This window comes from Salminus brasiliensis, chromosome 8 (assembly GCF_030463535.1).
Source record: "Salminus brasiliensis chromosome 8, fSalBra1.hap2, whole genome shotgun sequence".
In the NCBI taxonomy this organism is placed as follows: Eukaryota; Metazoa; Chordata; class Actinopteri; order Characiformes; family Bryconidae; genus Salminus; species Salminus brasiliensis.
In genome coordinates, this window is record NC_132885.1 from 8302015 (window position 1) to 8324376 (window position 22362).

A 22362-nucleotide genomic window follows, 5' to 3' on the forward strand; every position below is an offset into this window, starting at 1 on the left:
TTTTATGATACACAGTATTTATTACGATACATGTAATCTAAATACTAAATACATCAGTAGCGAGAGATTCTTAAAAACTACTATTCACATATTCTCCCGTACTGAATACAGTGATTTTTATTCAATCTGCTGCACTTTGTCTAATTAAAACAGTCTAATTACACTGTTTGTAATAAAACATGCTGTTCATCTGTGTTTACTGAGCACTAATAACATCCTCAAAATGCCTAGAAAGTAATTGTGTATCGTGTATCATGATAACACTTATTACGGTACGATAAAACATCACCATATTGCCCAGCTCTGCGCACACCAGCGTCGGCCCCGGGCATTGACGCATCCACTGACTTTGAGCACTGTTAAAATCATATCAGAAAGCCATATCGAGAGAACAGAAAGCCACTGTAGATCACATGGCTTTAAATTCACACAGAGAAAGGCAGACGGTCTTCTAGTAAACTTATCTTACGATGCTAGTCCTGTACATGTCGTAAACTTCAGCTCGAAAACAGCCAGTTCGCAGTCAGTGAAAGATGCCTTATTCAAAAACAGATCTAAATAAATAGTTTAAAAAGCCTGTTTGCAGTCTAGATGTACTGTAATCCATCTCTTATGTTATATTTTTTTAATTATAGTAATTAGAATAATCATAGTTGTGTTTGCTGCTGTTCGGCGGCGCTTTGCCTGTGCTATGGCTAAGCTTCTCACTATCTGCAACCTGGCACCTAAGATGTGTTTGGCTGCTTTGGACTAAATGCATAAGAATTTCTGAGCATTTCTGTGCTGATGGTTCTTCAGCATAAGAGCACAAAACATCAGAGAGGAGCTCATCTGCATATCAGAAGCTAATTTGCATATAGACAAAACAGTTGTTGTTAATATAGCTAGTTAATGAATCATGAATCTATTCCTGAACAAACTGCGGCACGTTCCACAAAGCCAATGAAGCTCAAAGCTCACAAAGCAGAAGAAAGCTCCAGAAGACTGCTCAATGTGTGATCTGCAATAGGAGGCTGATGAAGCATTGTGGTGTTAATGAGTTAAAGTGAACCAGGGCAAAGTGTCTGGACGTAGGACCGACGAGATGGTCAGTTACATAAACAACGAGCATAAACAATGATCCACACACAGAGTCACAATCTGTACTATTCAGTTCTACTCCATTACAGACTGAAGGCTAAACGCTTGGGAAATTTTTCATAGCAATGGACTTGAGTTGCCTAATGCTGAACCACCCTGCGCTGACCAGATAACACACACACACACAGTCCAGCAGTCACACACACACATTCTTATAGCATGAGCTCTCTCAAACACAGGACAATTTATTACAGGAGGAGCAGCGGGCGAGACAAAGTGGGGAAAAACAAACAACTAAGGTAGAGACGGATCTAGACAGCCAGAGAGGGAGAGAGGTAGAGAGAGAGAGAGAGAGAGAGAGAGAGAGAGAGAGAGAGAGAGAGAGAGAGATTCTCCACATTCTTCATCCATCTAGATTGTAAGTTGCTCAGTCCCATTAGCTTAGCAAATAGGCCTGTCAAACAGAATCTGTGTTATTACCATGACGATGCCACACTGGCACTGCCGAGCTACAGCCTGGCCCCCTCTCTCTCTCTCTCACACACACACACACACACACACACACAACTGACAACAGAGAGAAAGAGAGAGGGAGAGAGAGAAGTAAACAGAGAGCGAGAGACCGAAAGTAAGAGAGAGAGAGAAGGAGAGAGAGAGAAAAAGAAAAAGAGAGGTATAGAAAGATGAAGAGAGACAGAGAAGGTGAGAGGGTGAGAGAGAGAGAGAGAGAGAGAGAGAGAGATGTAGAGAGACGACAGAGAGAGTGAGAAAGAGAGGGGGAGAGAGAGATGTGGTGAGAGGTGATGGTGGTGGGGGGGTGGTTTATGCAAAATAGTATCAGCATCCGTCAGTCCTGAGGTTAGTGGTACATGTGTTCCATGTTTTGATTATATCTGCATGTGTGTTTGTTCTGTTGTGGTGTGTGTGTGTGTGTGTATGTGTGTGTGTGTGTGTGTGTGTGTGTGTGTGTGTGTGTGTGTGTGTGTTCTGTTGTGGTGTGTGTGTGTGTGTGTGTGTGTGTGTGTGTGTGTGTGTGTGTGTGTGTGTTCTGTTATAGTGTGTGTGTGAGAACGGCAGAGATGAAGGTTTCTATTGAAAGGATACTGACCCCCTACCCACACCACCACATACACACATTATGGCACACAGCAGACAAACATCTAACAAATAAACACTCAGAACTCTCAGGAACACTCGGGACCCTCAGGAACACTCGGGACCCTCAGGACACACAGGAACACTCAGGAACACTCAGAGGACTCTCATGAACACATTTAGAGGACTCTCAGGAAAATTCAGGACTCTCAGGAACACACAGAGGACTCTCAGGAAAATTCAGGACTCTCAGGAACACACAGAGGACTCTCAGGAAAATTCAGGACTCTCAGGAACACTCAGAGGACTCTCGGGTACACACAGAGGACTCTCGGGTACACACAGAGGACTCTCGGGTACACACTGAGGACGCTCAGGAAAACTCAGAGGACGCTCAGGAACACACAGAGGACTCTCGGGTACACACAGAGGACTCTCGGGTACACACTGAGGACTCTCGGGTACACACTGAGGACTCTCGGGTATACACAGAGGACTCTTAGGAACACACAGGAACACTCAGAGGACTCTCAGGAACACAGGAACACTCAGAGGACGCTCAGGAACACTCAGAGGACGCTCAGGAACACTCAGAGGACCCTCAGGAACACTCAGAGGACCCTCAGGAACACTCAGAGGACCCTCAGGAACACTCAGAGGACCCTCAGGAACACTCAGAGGACGCTCAGGAACACTCAGAGGACTCTCGGGTACACACTGAGGACTCTCGGGTACACACTGAGGACTCTCGGGTATACACAGAGGACTCTTAGGAACACACAGGAACACTCAGAGGACTCTCAGGAACACAGGAACACTCAGAGGACGCTCAGGAACACTCAGAGGACGCTCAGGAACACTCAGAGGACCCTCAGGAACACTCAGAGGACCCTCAGGAACACTCAGAGGACCCTCAGGAACACTCAGAGGACGCTCAGGAACACTCAGAGGACTCTCATGGACTTCTTGGGAACACTCAGGATTCTGAGGAACACACAGGACTCTCAGGTATACTTAGGAACACACAGAGAACTCTCAGGAACACTCAGAGGACTCTCAGGAACACTCAGAGGACTCTCAGGAACACTCAGAGGACTCTCATGGACGTCTTGGGAACACTCAGGACTCTGAGGAACACACAGGACTCTCAGGGACACTCAGGACCTTGTCTACCTGAGTTCTAAACAGATGCTTAGCAGATAAACAGCAGCTGCTGTAGGTGAAGAGCTGAAGAGGGGAGTTACTAAATAAGCAGACACAGACAGCACCCTGACCAGTCATTAGTTTCTCAGGACATGTGAGTGTGCCTGTATGGGAGGGCTGTAATGACCACCACAGTGACCATCACATGAGTGTGTGTGTAATCAATGGCCTTGTTAGACAGGGCTGCTGACCGAGCAGCATGACGAGCCTCTCTCTCTCTTACACACAAACTCAGACACACACACAAAAAGAGAAGGAAAGAAGGAGAGAAGGATGGGGGAGGGTGGAGAACATGGAAAAATAAGGAAAGAGAAGGAGGAAGCTGGAAAGGAAAGAGAGGATGCAGGAGAGAGGCTAAGAGTCGAACAGGGAGAGAAAAGGAGAAAGAAGGGAGCGGGAAAGAGTGGAAAGGGACAAACGGAGGGAAAGATGGGAAAAGAGGGAAAGAGCGGAAAGAGCAACAAAAAAGGAGAAAGAGAAGAAACACTGAGAGGGAGAAAGAAAAGAGGAATGGAGAGGGGAGAATAGGAAGTGGAGAGAAGAAATGAAAAGGAAAGAGAAGGAGAAGAAAGTAGTGGAAGAGAAGGAGAGGGAGGGGAAAGAAAGAAGGGGTGAACAGAGATAGTAGAGAGAAAAGAGGGAAACGAGGAAGAGAGGGAAAAGAGAAAAAGACAGAAGGAAAAGAAGAGGACAGACTGAAGGAACAGAAAAGGAAAGGAGGCCATCTTCCATTGGTTACACTGCATAAGTCCCGCCTTTTCACCCCCACCATTGCTCCACATGTACATGTATCTACATCTACCATCAAACTGCTTAAGTCCCGCCTTCTCACCACTGCTACTGGTCTACATGTGCCTGCATCTCCATCTACCATTGGTCAAACTGCTTAAGTCCCACCTTCTCATCACCACAACTATTGGTCTACATGTACCTGCATCTACATCTACCATTGGTCAAACTGCTTAAGTCCCACCTTCTTACCACCATGACTGGTCTACATGTACCTGCATCTACATCTACCATTTATCAAACTGCTTAAGTCCCGCCTTCTCACCATTACTATTGGCCTACATGTACCTGTATCTACATGTACCATTGGTTTTACTGCTTAAGTCCCGCCTTCTCACCATTACTATTGGTCTACATGTATCTGCATCTACATCTACCATTGGTCAAACTGCTTAAGTCCCGCCTTCTTACCACCATGACTGGTCTACATGTACCTGCATCTACATCTACCATTTATCAAACTGCTTAAGTCCCGCCTTCTCACCATTACTATTGGCCTACATGTACCTGTATCTACATGTACCATTGGTCAAACTGCTTAAGTCCCGCCTTCTCACCACCACGACTGGTCTACATGTACCTGCATCTACATAAAGCTAGTGGTCAAACCTCTTCCAACCATAGCTGCCATCTTGTTTCCCGCTCACCAGAAGGCCTGTCCGGTGAAAATGGAGCGGTCTGCATGTGCTGAAAGCCTGGAAGCAATCTGCTGAGAGAGTGTGTGTGTGTGTGTGTTTTTTTCTGTTGTAAAGGATGATGCGATTCCTAACCAGGACCATCAAAAGTGTGTTCTTCATTACACAGCTGTGACATCATGCTTTTGTTTTCTTCTACAAGTGCCTCTCATTAATTTCTTCATTTTTTTCCCTGTTTGTTCACTCTTTCCTCAACATCGACTACGCTTCAGTACCAGAACCATGACAAGCTTTATGACAAATGACCAGAACAACAGAGTCATTTTACAGAAATGCTGCTCCAGCTCCACACACATGCTTCCTATTGAAAGAGGGAGGGGAGAGAGAGATAGAGACAGATATGGAGAGAGGGGGTAGAAAGGAGAGGAGGGAAAGAGAGTGATACAGATATGGAGAGAGAAAGAGAGAGAGGGGGGGGGATTAAGGACACAGAGTGACAGATTGAGACAGAACAAGGAGTAAGTTGAGGGTGGGAGGAATTGAGGGCCGAGGGGGTGCGGGGTGAATTCCTCTCAGCTACACTCTCTCACGGGTCGCTCTTATTTGGGTTAGTCTCCTGCCAAAACTCTGTGTTATTTAGGTCAGAGGAACTATGACTAATAAACTAGCCTGAGGATCTCCGGCCAGAACTGCTAAAAACAAACAGGCTGCATGTTCAGGACACCACTCCCTGCAAACACCACATGGCCAAAAGTACCCAGACAGTCCATTAAATCAGTGAACTAAAGTGCACCCACTTTACCACTTCTTGGGTAAAGAAGACGAATCCCCATAATTAGACATGATCTCTGGAAACGTTTGGGCCTCTACTGTATCTTTATATTCAGGATTGTTTTTTTTTTTATGAGCTCAGTTAAATTTACAGCTCACTGGCACAACATCTGTTAAAGGGGCCAGAGTGCATCCCTACTTGATGCCAATAAATACAGAATAACAAAAAGTAACACCATCATTACAGCCTTCTGAGACTCAGATATTCCACCATGCCATTGCGGCGAGTGACTGAGCATCCTACTGCCAGACATCTCTTTGTGTAAGCTGTGGGCACAGAAGGAATGAGACAAAGGGAATGACAGGGGGACATCAGAAAAGACAGGAGGGAAATAGAATAGAGGGGAAGTAGAGGAAAGACAGAAAGAGGGAAGAGCATGAGAAGAAAAGGAGGGAGAAAGAGGAAAAACTGTGGAAAGAGAGGGAGGAAAAAGGCAGTACCACAAGGAAAATAAGGCAAAGAAATGGAGATACAAGTAAAGTGAGAAGGGAAAGGAACATATTAGAAAGTGCAAGAAAAGGTAAAAGGAGAGTGAAAAGAGGGAGAGAGAGGGAAAGCTGGGAGAGAGGGAGCAAGAAAGGGGAAAAAGAGGATCATTTGTGAGAGAGAGAAAAAAATGAATGGAGATACAAGGACAGAAAAGGAGAGACAGGGAAAGGAATGGAGATACCAGGACAGAGAAGGAAAGAGACAGGGAAAGGAATGGAGATACCAGGACAGAAAAGGAAAGAGACAGGGAAAGGAGCAAAGATACCAGGACAGAGAAGGAAAGAGACAGGTAAAAGGAATGGAGATACCAGGACAGAGAGGGAAAGAGACAGGGAAAGGAATGGAGATACCAGGACAGAGTAGGAAAGAGACAGGGAAAGGAGCAAAGATACCAGGACAGAGAAGGAAAGAGACAGGGAAAGGAATAGAGATACCAGGACAGAGAAGGAAAGAGACAGGGAAAGGAATGGAGATACCAGGACAGAGAAGGAAAGAGACAGGGAAAGGAATGGAGATACCAGGACAGAGAAGGAAAGAGACAGGGAAAGGAATGGAGACACCAGGACAGAGAAGGAAAGAGACAGGGAAAGGAATGGAGATATCAGGACAGAGAAGGAAAGAGACAGGCAAAGGAATTGAGATACCAGGACAGAGAAGGAAAGAGACAGGGAAAGGAATGGAGATACCAGGACAGAGTAGGAAAGAGACAGGGAAAGGAGCAAAGATACCAGGACAGAGAAGGAAAGAGACAGGGAAAGGAGCAAAGATACCAGGACAGAGAAGGAAAGAGACAGGGAAAGGAATAGAGATACCAGGACAGAGAAGGAAAGAGACAGGGGAAGGAATGGAGATACCAGGACAGAGAAGGAAAGAGACAGGGAAAGGAATTGAGATACCAGGACAGAGAAGGAAAGAGACAGGGAAAGGAGCAAAGATACCAGGACAGAGAAGGAAAGAGACAGGTAAAAGGAATGGAGATACCAGGACAGAGAGGGAAAGAGACAGGGAAAGGAATGGAGATATCAGGACAGAGAAGGAAAGAGACAGGGAAAGGAATGGAGATATCAGGACAGAGAAGGGATGAGACAGGGAAAGGAATGGAGATACCAGGACAGAGAAGGAAAGAGACAGGGAAAGGAATGGAGATACCAGGACAGAGAAGGAAAGAGACAGGGAAAGGAATGAAGATACCAGGACAGAGAAGGAAAGAGACAGGGAAAGGAATGGAGATATCAGGACAGAGAAGGGATGAGACAGGGAAAGGACCATTTTTTTCCCGGTCTCTTTCCTTCTCTGTCCTGGTATCTTCATGGAGATACAAGTCTAGGTATCAGGAATGGAGATAGAAGGACAGAGAAGGGAAGATGGGAGAAGAGAGGGAAAGGAATGGGGAAAAGCAAAAGAGAAAGAAACAAGGGGAAAGAACAGAAAGGAATGGAGGTAAAGGGCAAAATGAGGGAAAGACCTGGAGATGAGACTAAAGACTAGAGAAGGACTAGAGTAAGAGGGGTGGGAAATGAGCAGAGTAGGGGAAATGAGAAGGGGACAGGAGGAAAAGAAATGGAGTGGAGGGTACGGAAAAAACAGGAAAAAAAGAGTAAAGAAAGGAAGGGATATCAGCTGTTCTGGGATGTGCGGTGTTCTCTCTTTCACACTCACTCTCGTACTCTGATTGTCCTTCTTCCTTTTGCTTCTAGGACACAAAAGGCGACGGTTGAAAAGGGCAGTGAAACAGAGAGAACATCGACGGAGGAGCTGATCCGTTTTTTGTGCTCTCCTGTTCTTCATTTGAATGGAACGCCGTTACAGCATGAGGTCATCCTGTCCGAATGCCTCTGGAGAGAGTTCGGCATGACACCATCACAAAGACGCAGAGGAGGAGAGTGTGTGTAAGTGTAGAAGCCGTTACAGGGCAAGCCCTTATTTGGCACTTGCTCAGGGCTAGGAGATTAACCCCTAGATATGCTAGAGAGTCACATGTGAGACACCCAGGCATGGCAAGCTGCTGCAGAAGGCTATGGCGCTCGCTCTTTCTGATTTGCTTGGAGCTTTTTTTTACTCCAAATTGTCTGTAGAATGAGCAATGGAAGGAGTGAGAAAGCCACAGATCTGCAAATGCTCACACACACAGACTGTCTAGTAGAGGAGTACTGCCAATAGAACAGAATATCAGGCGTGGGCAAGAGGGGTATAAAGCCCCCCAGTATTGATCTGTAGAGCAGTGGAACTGTGCTCTCTGGAATGACAACTGGTGCTCCATCCAATATTTTTGAGAGGAGTAGGAGAGTAAGAAATGAGGTGAGGTGGTGATCATCCAACATCCGGACCAAACAATCGCTGAATGCGATCAAATCCTCACAATGATGCTCTTCCAAAATCGAGCAGAAAGCCTTCCCTGGACAGAAGAGACAGATTCTCCAACAAAAGCTTTTAAATACTCTTAATTTCAGAAGATACAGTGAATGAGCAGGTGTCCCAATACTTTTGTCCACACAGTGTACTATATTTTTCCCCCAATGAGACCAATAGTTCTTCTCCACTCATATAAATCACTGAGCTGCTACCAGTGTCTAGACTCACAATTGATTTCTTCTGCAACTGTTCTTCTCATTGTTGCATTCTGCTGGTGTAATCAGGGTGCACTGTAACCAGGCTCATGGCCCTGTTTGCTAATACAGATTACATACTAGTATCACAGTACTCACTAAAACCCAACCCAACTGTAGTCAGTGATCACATTCCTTTGGCCCATAGCACAGTTCATATTGGCCTTTATATCCTTTGGCTATAGTTCAGGGTACCCTAGGGGTTCACCAACCCCTCTTTGAAAACCATGGGTATAATCTAATAATGAGGATAGGGCTGGACTTTTGTCTGGCTCACAGTATCACAATATATTGAATTGTAACTCCTCTATTATGATTTGGATGTTATCACCAGGTCTTGCCAATAAGCAGCCCTAAATGGATCCACTATTAGAGCTTCAGGGCTAACTCTGGCTCATTTACTGTGATTTGTTTGTTGATCAATGACTGCTATCCCTGTCAAATAAACGAAGAAATGAAATGCAGTGAAATCCACTGATCCAGTAACTACAGGGACTTCGGTACAAACTGTAAGGGCTAGTTTGTAATAACACTTGTGGGCCGCCAGCAGGTCATAGGCTGTTGAAGTTTTTAATATATGACTTGTTACAAAGTGGGCCCCTATGCTGATCTTTAAGACATGATCAGCCCATCACTGAGTACCCGAGCATATAGTCACCACAAGGACAGTGCAGCTGCTGCTAGTGTAATCATCCTGTTGAGAAAAATAAATCACGAGTCCATATGCTCCCCAGCATCACTGAGTGACTCTAAAAGTCCTCTATTCTGCCAAAGGAGGCCATTTTGCTGGCCACACAGCAGTGCAGTGCCTGGGTTTGGGTGTGGGGTGCTGGGTTGGAGCCAGCGTAGGGCAGGGAGCCAGAGCGCAGGGTGTCAACGAGGCAGCCTCTTTCAGTCTATACATCCTCCTTTCCAGCCTATTTAATTACACACTTTCCCTATCTGTCCTCCCTCTCATTCTGCTGCCATTACACTCTCCTTTCTTTCTTTCTTAGTGGGTCTATCCATCTCAGTCCTCCTTTATCCATCTCCCTCTTCCTTTGCCCTTTCCCTCACTCTTCTCAACGTCTGATTTTTCCTGGGCTTACAGCCAGGAGTTCTCCTCCTTCGGCTGTCTTACCCACTCATCTCTTCCCCTCTTTATTTCTTAAAGAACTAGCCTGGAGAAAAGTCAGATTTGCACAGTTCTCCTTCTATCCCAAATGCAGCCAATCAACTAAGACAGGCTTGGCATCTGAAGTTTGCTTTGCTTTTTCGGTTGAGCACTGGAGCTATGAGCCAAATGTTTCTTGCAAGTAATTAAAGCTTATGTGTGCCAAATTAGCATCATGCAAACTGTGCAACTATGTGGTCAAACACTGACATTCAGCTAAGTCAAACTGTTGAAGCCATCTTAAACAGACTTGCTTATGTGGTTTCAGGCACTATACGGCAATGTCTTCTAAAGAAATAGGCAAGAGTACACTATCTCCAAAAACTATCCAGATATCCTTGCTAATTAGTGAATTTAGCTAAACGACCTATTCCCCCAGATGAACCTGATACCGGGCACAAGAGAAAGAGCGATTTGCTAACTTAAAGTCTAGGTCTATGTCAGCCATAACGGTAGTGTGTCAAATCTGCTACGCAGTTCTGTGTTTTCCATTTCTACATAACTGATAAAGAAGGGTTACTAAGGTGCTGGATGAGCACAGTTTGCTTCACACCATGTTTTGGACATTACGGCATATCATCCCAACCAACATGCTCATGCAGTGTTCATATGGGTGGAACATGGGGTAGGTGGGTTTCAGGTTGGCATGGACTCTAAGTGGATTTGTACATACTGGGACCCAGCAGGGCCTCCCAAATGAACCCGGTTGTTACAGCCCAACTTAATCTCACATGGGTCCCATCTAGGCGCAATGTGCAGTGTACAACCTAGATGGGTCCCATGCTTAACCCCTTCTGGTCCCATCACGGACCCAGGTGGGCATCCATATTTGGGGCCAAGATGGAAGCCGAGGATAAAACTTTTGGTTTTCTAGTTGGGCTACCCATACAGGCCCCACAGGGTCATGTTACTTGGGATGTTTTGGTTCAGTTCAAACCACGGAAAAGTGAGCGTCACATGAAACTCGACACTTTCTCAACCATTTGTGTCCAATGAAGCTGTTGAGAAACTGAGCTGTGGTCAGTCGACTGCTCTGTATCGGCCTTTGTTTCACTGGTGTGTTACAATTGTTATGGTTCTGCATATAACCATAGCATTTCCTAATGAACTCCCAAAGAATACAAGTTGTAGGCATTCAACTTGCACACACATCTTGTGTAATCAACACAGAAAGTATTTACTTTACAATGGGGCACTGTACAGCAGCCCCACATGAGTCTAAGATCACCATATCCAATGCCGAGTGTCAGTGTAGCAGTAGAACTGGGTTCTCTGGAATGATGGAGCTCCATCCAACACATTTGGGATGAGCTGGAGAGGAATTTGTGATCCAACACTAATCATCCAACATCATTAACCAGACCTCGCTAATGCACTTGTGGCTGAGTGCAATGGAAGAGTCCCCAGACTCTCTATAATACCCTCAATTTCGGAAGAACTGAGTGAGCATGTGTCTACAAACTTTCGGACAATAGTGTAGACTATAAAGCTTTATAAAAAACAATAGAAGCAGCCAAACTAAAGCCTGAAGTCTCTACACCAAACATGTCTTGGCTCTTACATTTGGGGTAAGAAAGGGGTGTGGGGGTGGTGATTGTGTACATTTGTTCCAATGCCAAACTATTCCTTTCCCCCTCCCCTTCTCATTATCTCTATCTGGCCTCTTTTCCACGCTGTTCCAGGCCTGGTGGTTCATGAGGTCTACACAGTACTGCTGAGAGCTCCCCAGACAGCAGTTCTCTCAGTTGGGGGTTGTGGTGAGGGTTATGCCTCGCTAATGGCTGACGTGTGTTTGCAAAAGGAAGTGCGCTCATTTCCACACCCACATTCCCCACAAAGGCCTTCTTCTTTACACTCCCCACCACCGCACAGTCCGGCACAGGCCACTGTTGTATTCCTAAAAGAGAGAATGCCCCAAACAGCACTCGTATTCCCTGAGTAACCATCTGCACCTCTTTAACTGCACATTATGATAATGCAGTTAATGAGTCATGGAGCTGTGAGACGTCGGTGTCACTGACAGCCTCTAAACAAACCGAAATGTGAATAATGGCCCTGAACTCCTCAGAGTTTTCCCAAGTCTTCTGAAGTCATTTTTTCTCTCGTTATGTCCCTATTCCCAATGTAGATAAAAGAGGCAGAAATGAGAAACAAACACTAATGTGCCACAGCAGAGCAGCTTCACACTCCTACACTGAGCAACAGCCACAAAAGGAAACAGGAACGGTGACATGTGGGTGAAGAAGAGGTGGAAGGCGGCGAACATGGAAGCAAGAGGAGACACACATTACAGAAAACAGTATATGACAATATTTTTCAGGCGTAACTTGGTTTCAGGTGAGATTTAAAGTTGCATTAATGAAGGTGATGAACCTTATAAACCCAAGCGATGGTTTTAATAAAACAGCTTTGTTTGTAGTGTTCTTTTTTTCTCATGAAATGACACCAAATGTAATCTTAAAGCAGCATTATGTAACATTTTAGCCTGTAACCAAGAAAGTGCTTGCCAGAACTGCGTTGCGCTGTGTAATGCCTCGCAACCAGAGTCATTTTTGTGTAACATCCTGTAATATCACTCTACGACATCAGTCCACATGCTTCTTTCACTTTCAGTGTCGGTTTTGTAACTCAGCTTGTCCAGAAATGCACATAAGCTGGTCTTTTAGTGGTGGCTCAAAGCAAGAATTCCACTTCCCAACTGTAGGGGGAGTCCAGGAGCAAGAAATACCAATTTTTGCATACTGCTGCTTTAAATTCTCCTTTACACTTTTTACATATCACCATATCGGCACACATAGTTCACACGGTACTATGGGTAAAGCATTCACGTGGTGGTTAAAGCTAAATGAACGTAAAGTGGCCAATTTCACAATCTCGAGTTAGGGAAACCTTAATCAGTAAGCCGTTAGCAAGGGATGTTTGGATTTGCATGGTTCTGTGGAAATCGTAGTGGGAATAACCATGCAATTTATATCCGAATAGTATCTGGATCTACTGCAAAAATGGAAATACACGATGTCCAAATGTTTGTGGACACCCCTTCTAATGAATGCATTCAGCTAAGCTGCACCCATTGCTGACACAGATGTGCAAATGCACACACACAGCTTGTCTAGATCCTACGTACTGGCAATGGATTAGGACTCTATGGAGCAGATAGACATAAATTTACAGGCTCCACAACTAATGCAAGGTGTGGGCTTTAAGGCCATAAAGGCCCCAGCATTGAGCTGTGGAGCAGTGGAACTGTGTTCTCTGGGGAGTTGGGGATGAGGTGGGGTGGTGATCATCTAACATTCTGACCTTACTAACGGTTTTGTCGCTGTTCTCTTCCCTGAACAGTAGAGACTTACTCCAATAACAGCAGGATAAACTTTTTTTAAATACCCTTTTGGATTTTGGAAAAAAAAACAATGAATGAGCAGGTGTCCCAATACATTTGTCCATGTGGTGTAGCAGGTTTTTGCATGATAGATATGATACACTATATGTATATATCCATTACACAGCGATACTGGTTTTTGTTACATTAGTGTAGATGACTTATCATCCAGCATGAGCAAGAAACTACTGGCCGTCATCATCTGATTTGGGACGAGAATTTACAATACATTTCAACATTACACTCAAACACACAGTGCCTCCTTCTGCTCCATCCCCCATAAACACCTCTCCACACTCCCTCCCTGCTATCAGAAGCAACACACTGGGCACGAGTATCAGCCTCTCTTTTTGCTGGTGTAATTTTCCCCCGCCTGCTCATCCCTCGCGCTCTCCTATCTCATTACGAGGGTCTTTCAAGCCAAGCCAGCGGGGACGGCCACACAGTACTAAGGCTGTAAAATTGAATTGAATTGAATTGAATTGGATTGGACTGAATTGGATGCGTTTCCTGTCATTGCACAAGGACAAAAAAAAAAAAAAAAATCAGATGGGTGTCCTTCAATGTGCACGAGAAGAAAATAAGAGAAAATAGAAACTGAATAGTTCACCAAATAAAAAAAGTGTTTAAATATACATTAATAATAAATGAAAAAGAATAATAATAATATATATATGATTAAATATGTTAAAGCATACACACAACACATTTCATTTAAAATTTACATTAAAATATCTTTAATAAGAATATATAAAATGTATACAACATAAATCTATATAATTAAAATATAATATTTATTAAAATATATTTATAAAATGTTATATATATACACAATAAATTACATTTGAATTTTCGAATGTACATATCTATAATTAAAATATATAAAATATATACAAATAAATATTTAAAAAAAATTTTAAAATGTAACAATAGAGTGTCATAAAGCCAATGGAAGGACTAAAGCACTTTTTATACAGAGAGAGATTTTTATTTTACACCAGTATGACCAGTAGGTTAAGCAGCGTTACACAGTTCTGGTGAGAGGTCTTGTGCAGCTCCACCAAATGAAGGAGACACCATTCTCCCCATTACAGTCAGTGGAGCATCAGCATGACTCTGACGCTGCTGTTTTAAGGTATAACGGCCACAAAATGCTGCTTCTTACAGCTTCTTGAAGATTTGTGAGGGAGGAGAAAATTAAGCTACACTCTCACTTCACATCTGAAAACATCCACAGGTGAAATTAAGTCCCCGCCACGCACACAGCCAGGTCTAGTGGCTCATTAACTCCTTCAGAGTCTTCGGCTCTCTCTTAGGAGCCCTCAGTCCCCCTATAGATGAGCTATTTGTATAACTAGGCCATGCGCTGCCACAGAGAGCAGGTCCTCATCGCCTGCAGCCAGAACGCGAGCCCTGCCCAGCTGCTCAGAGCTCTGAGCACAAACAGCCTGAGGGAACACATTCCTGTCCTCTCTCTGAAGCGCCCTCATCCACACTGACTCAAGGAGAGATTAATTAGCAGCCAAACTAAAGCCATTCTGTAGTGAAGCATGATGAAATACCGGACTCAACATCTGTGGGGTAATAAAAAGAGAGGCCAGGTTTCCTTACACTCGTCTTTCTTAACTGGGACAGGATTTGTCATTTAAGCAGTCTCTTTAGACTGATGGTTCTGCGTAGTTTACTCAATCCTCTAAATATAATCGATCTGCGGACATACAAGCTCATCTCCAAGCTCATCTCTAAGCTCATATTCAAGCTCAAATCCAAGCTCTGCTTTTCCCTTTTCACTTGAGCAACGCGGCAGCGGCATGCAAACTGCGGCCGTAGCTCATCGCACAGCTGATGCCTCAAACTGTGTTTGGTTCTCAAGTAATCTCAAACAGACTTGCTTATGGGCTATCTGACAGTATAAGGAAGGCTGTTATCTGGGAATAACAGACAAATGCATTCGCGACATTCAGGCTTCGAGAAGGTTACCGCCACCGTTTTCAGCAAGGCAATTCAATGTTGTCTTTTTTACCTCATTTTTGCTGTCAATCAAAAACCTTGTATCTCAAAAATGGCAGCTTTCCCGTCTTAACGTTCAATGGAACGTTCCCCTTCCTAACCCTTCTTAACATTCGATGAAAGTTTACGTAAAAAAAAGATAGCAACAGTCTTGACGCATATTTACACCCCATAATGTACACTCACTCAGCCCACTAGCAAATCCCTAGTCAAAGCTGGCCAAATGGTAAAGTATTGCAACAGGAGAATGTGGTGTTGTCGATACTGGAGAGCAGCTCATCACCTCCAGACTGGTTATGGGCTAGTTATGGGAAGATGGGTTGCTACGTGAACCAGGTCTCGTGACTGCAGCTTTTCCAGTGCCAGTGTTTACAGAAGAGGAGCTCAAACTCAAAATCCTGGGGAGCAATCAGAGATCCACACTAGGCTAAAAGCTAACACTAGCCAACACTAGCATTACATCTCTCCTCTCCATCGTCCGCTCCCTTAAAAATGACCTCAGCTGAACCCAACTGAAGCTAAACACACAACAGAAAGGAAAGCACCAGCTCATTTTTTACCTGATAAGACTTAGTATCAACAAGTACTTTGTCAAAGCGCCAGTTTGAGACGAGTGTGGGACGGTTTAGACCAGTGCGCATAATGCTAAACAGTACGGCCAGCTGAGGCTGACCAGTTTAGCTCTTGACCAGCATAGGGTATGTTTTTGTTTGATGGTTAAACTGGTCTGCCAGCATGACCAACTTGACCAAAATAGTCAAGCAGTATGACCAAGCCTGTTATGCAGCATGACCAAACTGGCGGGCCATGCTGGTTGACCAGTATGACCAGCATGAGCATGCTGGTACACCACTATGACCAGCTTGACCAGACAAGCCAACCAGTATGACCAGGAAGAGTTAATGAATGGATATGCTTGGAATGCACATGCCTAGTAACAACATATCTATGTAGATTATATTGACAAAAGTATTGGGACAGCAGCTCTCTATGCAATTTGAGACAGCGCCAAAAATATAAATGATTGTCCGAGCACGTAATATTTCAACGAGCTCCGAGTCAAAGCCCTAGTTTGAGGTGAGTGTGGGATGTGGGACTAGAAGCTTTTACCGTCTTAGCCATAACAGCCTTGTAGCTCCAGCTAGAGAAGAAAATAAAAACCTTTGGACACCAAACACAGCTTGGCTAACTGACTGCATTTTCAGGAAGTGCAAAATGGATTTTTTTTTTTTGCCAAGCTATCTCTTGAAGATCTGCCTTTACAGAGTGTTTCCTGTCCATTCCTGCGCGATCTGGTTATGCTAATGTAACGCTCCTGTCTGCATGCCAATAAGGTCTAATTGCAGAAGAGGGTTCTGTGGTGAGAGCACATCCCTCACCACTGTAGGACTAGCACTGAACTTCAGCAGCATCACAGCTACTCTTACCCTGAAGAGATAAAGCTCTACCTCGTCCCTGCTTCTCTTTCTTTCTCTCTTTCTTTCTCTAGCTCGCTCACCCCATGTTTCATACTCTCTGTGTAACTCATACCCCCCCTCCCCGCATCCTTATGTTGATGTCATCTCCTTATCTTCCCCACACACCCCCCACTGAGCCTTTTTCACTCTCTCACTCTCACCCCCACCTCTATCCCTCCCCTCATCTCTCTTTCTCTTCATATCTCGACCTCTCCCACTATCAGGCAGAGAATCTTTTTTGGCAGGAGCTTGAGCGCTCATAATACTGCCTCTCTGCCTCCCTCCCTCCCTCTCTCCCTGGCTTTATCCCTCTATCAGTAGGACACTATCAGGATCAGATTTAGATAACTGTATTATCTTCCCTCTGTGTCATTCAGCCCTCTCAGAAAAAAACAAAGCCAAGAAGAGCTCAGATCTATTCTCTCCTGCAGTGTGTGTGAGTGAGTGTGTGTGTGTGTGTGAGAGAGAGAGAGAGAGAAAAAGAGAGCTCATATTTCAGTATATGCTCTGGACAGACTTCATCTTCTGTTATGCCTGTGAAAACATCCTATTAATTCCAATGTGCTATTTCAAACTGGGTTAGAAAGGGCACTAGGCCAATTGAGGATTCCTGGCCATTTCAGCTGTCAGCTGTTTTTTTTTTTTTTTTTTGAGTTTGTTTCTGCAAGCACAACAGTTTTTGCACTCTGGGGGACCTATATCCACCCAGTTCTTGGAACGGTGTCCAGTTTAATTGCTGAAAATGTGCCTGCCATGAGCAAGAGCGAGTCAGCCTTCATACTGTAGCAGACATTCATATAAATAAAGCATATCCACTGAAAATATGAACAATAGAACCAATAAAGCGTCCTTGAGAAAGACCATTAAACACCCATCACCCCGGAAAGCCCTTCAAAAAACAGTACGGCCAGCTGAGGCTGGTTAAATAGGTTAAGCTGGCTGACCAGTTTAGCTCTCGACCAGCTAAGGGTACCAGCATGACCAACTTGACCAGACTAGTCAAGCAGTATGACCAAGCCTATTAAACAGCATGACCAGCAACCGGCATTAGTAGCATGACCAAACTGGCTGAGCAAGCTGGTTGACCATACTACTCAATCAATAGGGCCAGAGTTAATAAATAGATATGCTTGGAATGCAAAACCCTAAAAACAATATATATATATATATATATATATATATTAAAAATGTAGACTATAGGGACAAAAGTATTGGAACAAGAGTTTATCCTGCTTCTGTTGAAGTCACTGTCTCTACTGTCCAGCTAAGACGGCTTTCTATTAGATTGTGGAGCATTGCTGTAAGGATTTGATTGTATGGAGCAACAAGAGCACCCCAAGACGTCCCAAAAGTAATGGCTGGAGCACCATAATTTTAAAGAACACCGGCCTTTTCATCGGTCCACAGCTCAAGGCTTTATACACCTGATATCAGGCCTGGTGCCAGCAGGTTCATGTTTCATCTGTGCACATGGGTGCAACTTAAAGTAGCTGAATGCACTCTTTAGAATGGGTGTCCACAAACATTTGGACACAGTGTATCGCACTTCCTCACACATACATTTCCACAAAGCCACGATGCTTTTATACGGGAAGATTTCTGTCTTCCTTTTTCCCTTATCCCACAATGCGGCCATTCCATCTCTCCTTCAGACAAATTCTCTCCAGTCTAGACTTGTGTGGGTGTGTGTGTGTGTGTATGTGTTTGTGTGTGTGAGAAAGGTGGGGGGCATTCGAGCTCACAGAGGGTAAGGTAGTGGGGTTTAATTTGAGCCGACACCCTTTAAGAGCATGTCTGTGTAAGCAGCCCGTCATACCCTGGGGGAACGCAACATCTGACAGGCTGCAAAGCTGCCGCTGGGCTCGGCACAGCGAAAAGGATAAGCAAAGATCTCTGGGAAGTGGGGATATGGGGGGTGGTGGTGTGGGTGTACAGAGGGGGCGGGGGTAAGTGGTGAATTAACACCCATTAAGAGTTGCCCGTGTCTCAGTTTGAATGTTTTATCAGTTATCCTGTCATGGTGAAAGGAGTCCCTTTGCATGAACCTTGAGCTTTGGAATATGCTCTTAATCTAACACCAGCTAGCACTCAGCTCAGACTCTCACTCGTGACCGTGTGGGCAAACGGGAGCCGGATAAAAGCATCCTTCTAGTGTCCAGTCACCAAAATGCCAGAATGTCCTCATTCTTATTCTCAGGTGATACTCAGTTGTCCATCACGTCTCCAGCCCACGGAACATGGCCTCTTCTTCTGATGGTGTATTGTGGATATGGCAGACTGATATTTACAATGCTGGAGAACCTACAAAACACATTTTCATGGGGAAGCAGCCATCAAATCATCAAGCAGACATACAAGCTGTAGACCCATTCCTACTATACCTATCCCACACTCAGAACCACAGCATGGACCCTCTCATGTGGTTTCAGCAAAGCTTGCAAAGCTTCATAACTTGGCACCAGTGTCTGTGAGCATGTACAGGAGCCAGGGCTGAAGTAGCATCCAAGTCCCATCTGAGGCTGCAGCTCAATGCACCAGTCATGTCTGGTAAACTTCACTGCTTAGGTTTAACAGCTGCGTGCGTTTACAGTTTACAGTCTGCTCCTTATCATCTTCGTCACCATCATCATCACCATCATCATCTCTATTTGCAAGTGTCATAATGAATGAAATGGTGTATGTTCAAGGAAAGACACTAGTCTTAGGAGAGTCTGGTTTCTTTGGTGTTATCTGCCCATATTTAACATCCCACCATTAACACAAACATGCACCCTTGATCTGTGGAACTGATTATGCGTGTGTGTGTGTGTGTGTGTGTGTGTGTGTGTTTGTGTGTGTGTGTGTTTGTTTGTTCCCTTTCTCAATACCACAGCTAGTCTTTTCGGCTTAGTTTACCTGCTTATTGTTTATCCTATAACAACAAATGTTTCCAAATATATATATTATAAATTAATTATATGGACAAAAGTATTGGGACACCTGCTTATTCATTGTTTCTTTCAAAATCAAGGTAATTAGAAAAAGAGCATAGAGTAACTGTCTCTACTGTCCAGGGAAGAAGGCTTTCTACTAGACTTCGGAGGAGCATTGCTGTGAGCATTTGATTGCATTCAGCAAGAAAGAGCATTGCAAACCCACCGCAATGCCCACTCAACTCCCCAACTCATCTCCATAGTACTGGATGGAGCACCAATCATCATTCCAGAGAACACAGTGGTTCCACTGCTCCACAGCTCAATGCTGGGAGGGGAGTCCTATTCTATTGGCAGTACTTCTCTACAGAGACGGGACTATGCTAAGCTGTGAGTGTGTGTGTGTGTGTGTGTGAGAGAGAGAGAGAGAGAGAGAGAGAGTGAGTGAGTGAGTGTGTGCAAAATGGTGCAACTTAAAGCAGCTCTATGCATTTATTTGACAGGGGGTGTCCACAAATATTTGGACATATAGTAGTATAGTATTGGTATAGATCCCAAAGTTTCCATGCTGGTTTTGGACCTAGTGTTTATGTGTGCACCACTTTCCCACGTATCTCCTCGAATGGTCCAGACTTAGCTTTGCTGACTAACAGACTAGTAACACATCTTCTCAGACCTTCTCAGCAGCTCAGACCTGAACCTCACTGCAGCCACTATAATTATCAAAGCACGAATTAGGACACTCCTCAGGAACGCTCGAGTCTGCTGACCTCCACACCATCCAGCAGAAGACTGGCTCAGTATTTAGTCCTGAAGTAGTCGGTCCAACACAGCAATCACTGCCCAGGAGGAGGTCGAGGACGACCCGAACTACAGTCAAGTTGGAATGAGAGGCGGTTCCCATGCAAGTAACCTTCTCCACACTTCTAAAGCAAACGACACGAGACCCCCACGAGACCCCCCTTCCTCCCTGCATAACTCACCTCCGCGTGACAGCAAACTATGGCCAGCAAGGCGCCCAGGAGGACACTTCGAAACATCTGTAACGGAGAAGGAGGAGAGAGGGACGGTGAGCAGGAGGAAAAGAGGAGAAAAGGAGCAGCAAGCGGACCATCACAGCCCAGCGTGTGGATCTGAGAGGCAGGAGATCTGGAGAGTTCTCTGGGGGTTTTCTTCTCACCATTTTTCCGTGCAGCTCCAGCTGGTTTGTGCGGCTCTCAGCGCTGATCTTCTGCTGGGGGACTTCGAGCAGGAAACTCGCAGCTCAGGATTCAGGAATCTGCACTGGATCTGGACCCTCCCCCACCCTGACGTGGCCAATGAAAACGCTGGGAACCGGAGAACACACACTCAGGTGTGTATTCCTGTCTTTGTGGGGCTTTGTGTTTTTGCACAGAGTACAACTCAGTTAAGTAGCAATCCTGAGAAAAATACAAATACATAAATATAAAGTATAAAATAAAATATACTAGCATATATAACTGTATATTAAAGCACTGTTAGCTGTATTAACCACCACTTTACTTTAATTTTATTTACTTCAACTTATATTATTATACTTTATTTATTTTGTATATATTTTTATTATTATTTGTTAATTTCTTTTTTGTTATCTTTATCTATTGGCGAATGGAGGGACAGCAAAGTAAGAATTTCATTGTACAGCGTAACTGTCTGTTTCTGCTGTGCATATAACAATAAAACTCTTGAATCTTGAATCTTGAATCACTGTCCACATATATGTATTTATAAATATGTTGTGTGTGAACACAACATAAACTATGATAATTAAATAATATAGATAAATAATACATATACAAAAAATATATATACGATAGCATAGCAGCTACATATATAACTTTACCCAAAGCATAGTAAAGCCTCATTACCCACCACTGTACCTCATCTAGTTTTTTCTTTGTGGGGCTTTGTGTTTTTGCACAGAGTACAACTCAGTTAAGTAGCAATCCTGAGAAAAATACAAATACATAAATATAAAGTATAAAATTAAATATACTAGCATATATAACTGTATACCAAAGCACTGTTAGCTGTATTAACCACCACTGTCCACATATATTTATTTATGATTTGTTTTGTAGATAATTACATACATGTGTGTGTGTTTGTGTGTGAACACAACATAAACTATTGATTACTATGATAATTAAATAATATAGATGAATTATACATATACAAATACAAAACATATATACAATAGCATAGCAGCTATATTAAATTTAAATACAAATATGAAATCTGAGGTGTTGCCCATACATATGCTAATGTATATATATATATATATATATATATATATATATATATATATATATATATATATACATTATATATATTGTTTTTTGTTTAATGTTTCAATGTTTAATTATTATGTACACCCACCTTTTCATTATATATTTATCTATATATTATATACAGTGTTAGATATATATTTTCTAAAATAGAATATTTATTATTATTATTAGTAGTAGTAGTAGTAGTAGTATCATTATATATATGACTCAAATTAACATTGTAAAAAAATAATAAGATAAAGTATTATAAATGTGTAAAGCAGCTGTGAAATATGAGTACACATATAAAATCTGAGGTATTGCACAGAAAATGACACATTGATAGAATTACAGTGGTTTTATAACCACATAAAAGTGATGAAAATACATACTAAGGTGCTTTGTATCTCCAAAATGACGACTTTATA

The 22362-nt window shown here is 43.6% G+C and overlaps 1 protein-coding gene across 1 annotated transcript in view; it reads right to left on the bottom strand.

Annotated features, from left to right (window-relative positions):
- Positions 1-20928, bottom strand: part of fstl1b (follistatin-like 1b) — a 69154-nt gene extending 48226 nt beyond the window's left edge. The window contains exons 1-2 of the mRNA XM_072685496.1: positions 20824-20928; positions 20627-20683 (exon numbers count right to left, since the gene is read on the bottom strand). Coding sequence (XP_072541597.1) covers positions 20627-20683; positions 20824-20826 — 60 coding nt within the window. The 5' untranslated portion in view covers positions 20827-20928. The remainder of the gene's footprint in view (positions 1-20626; positions 20684-20823) is intronic.
- Positions 20929-22362: the final 1434 nt, after the last annotated feature.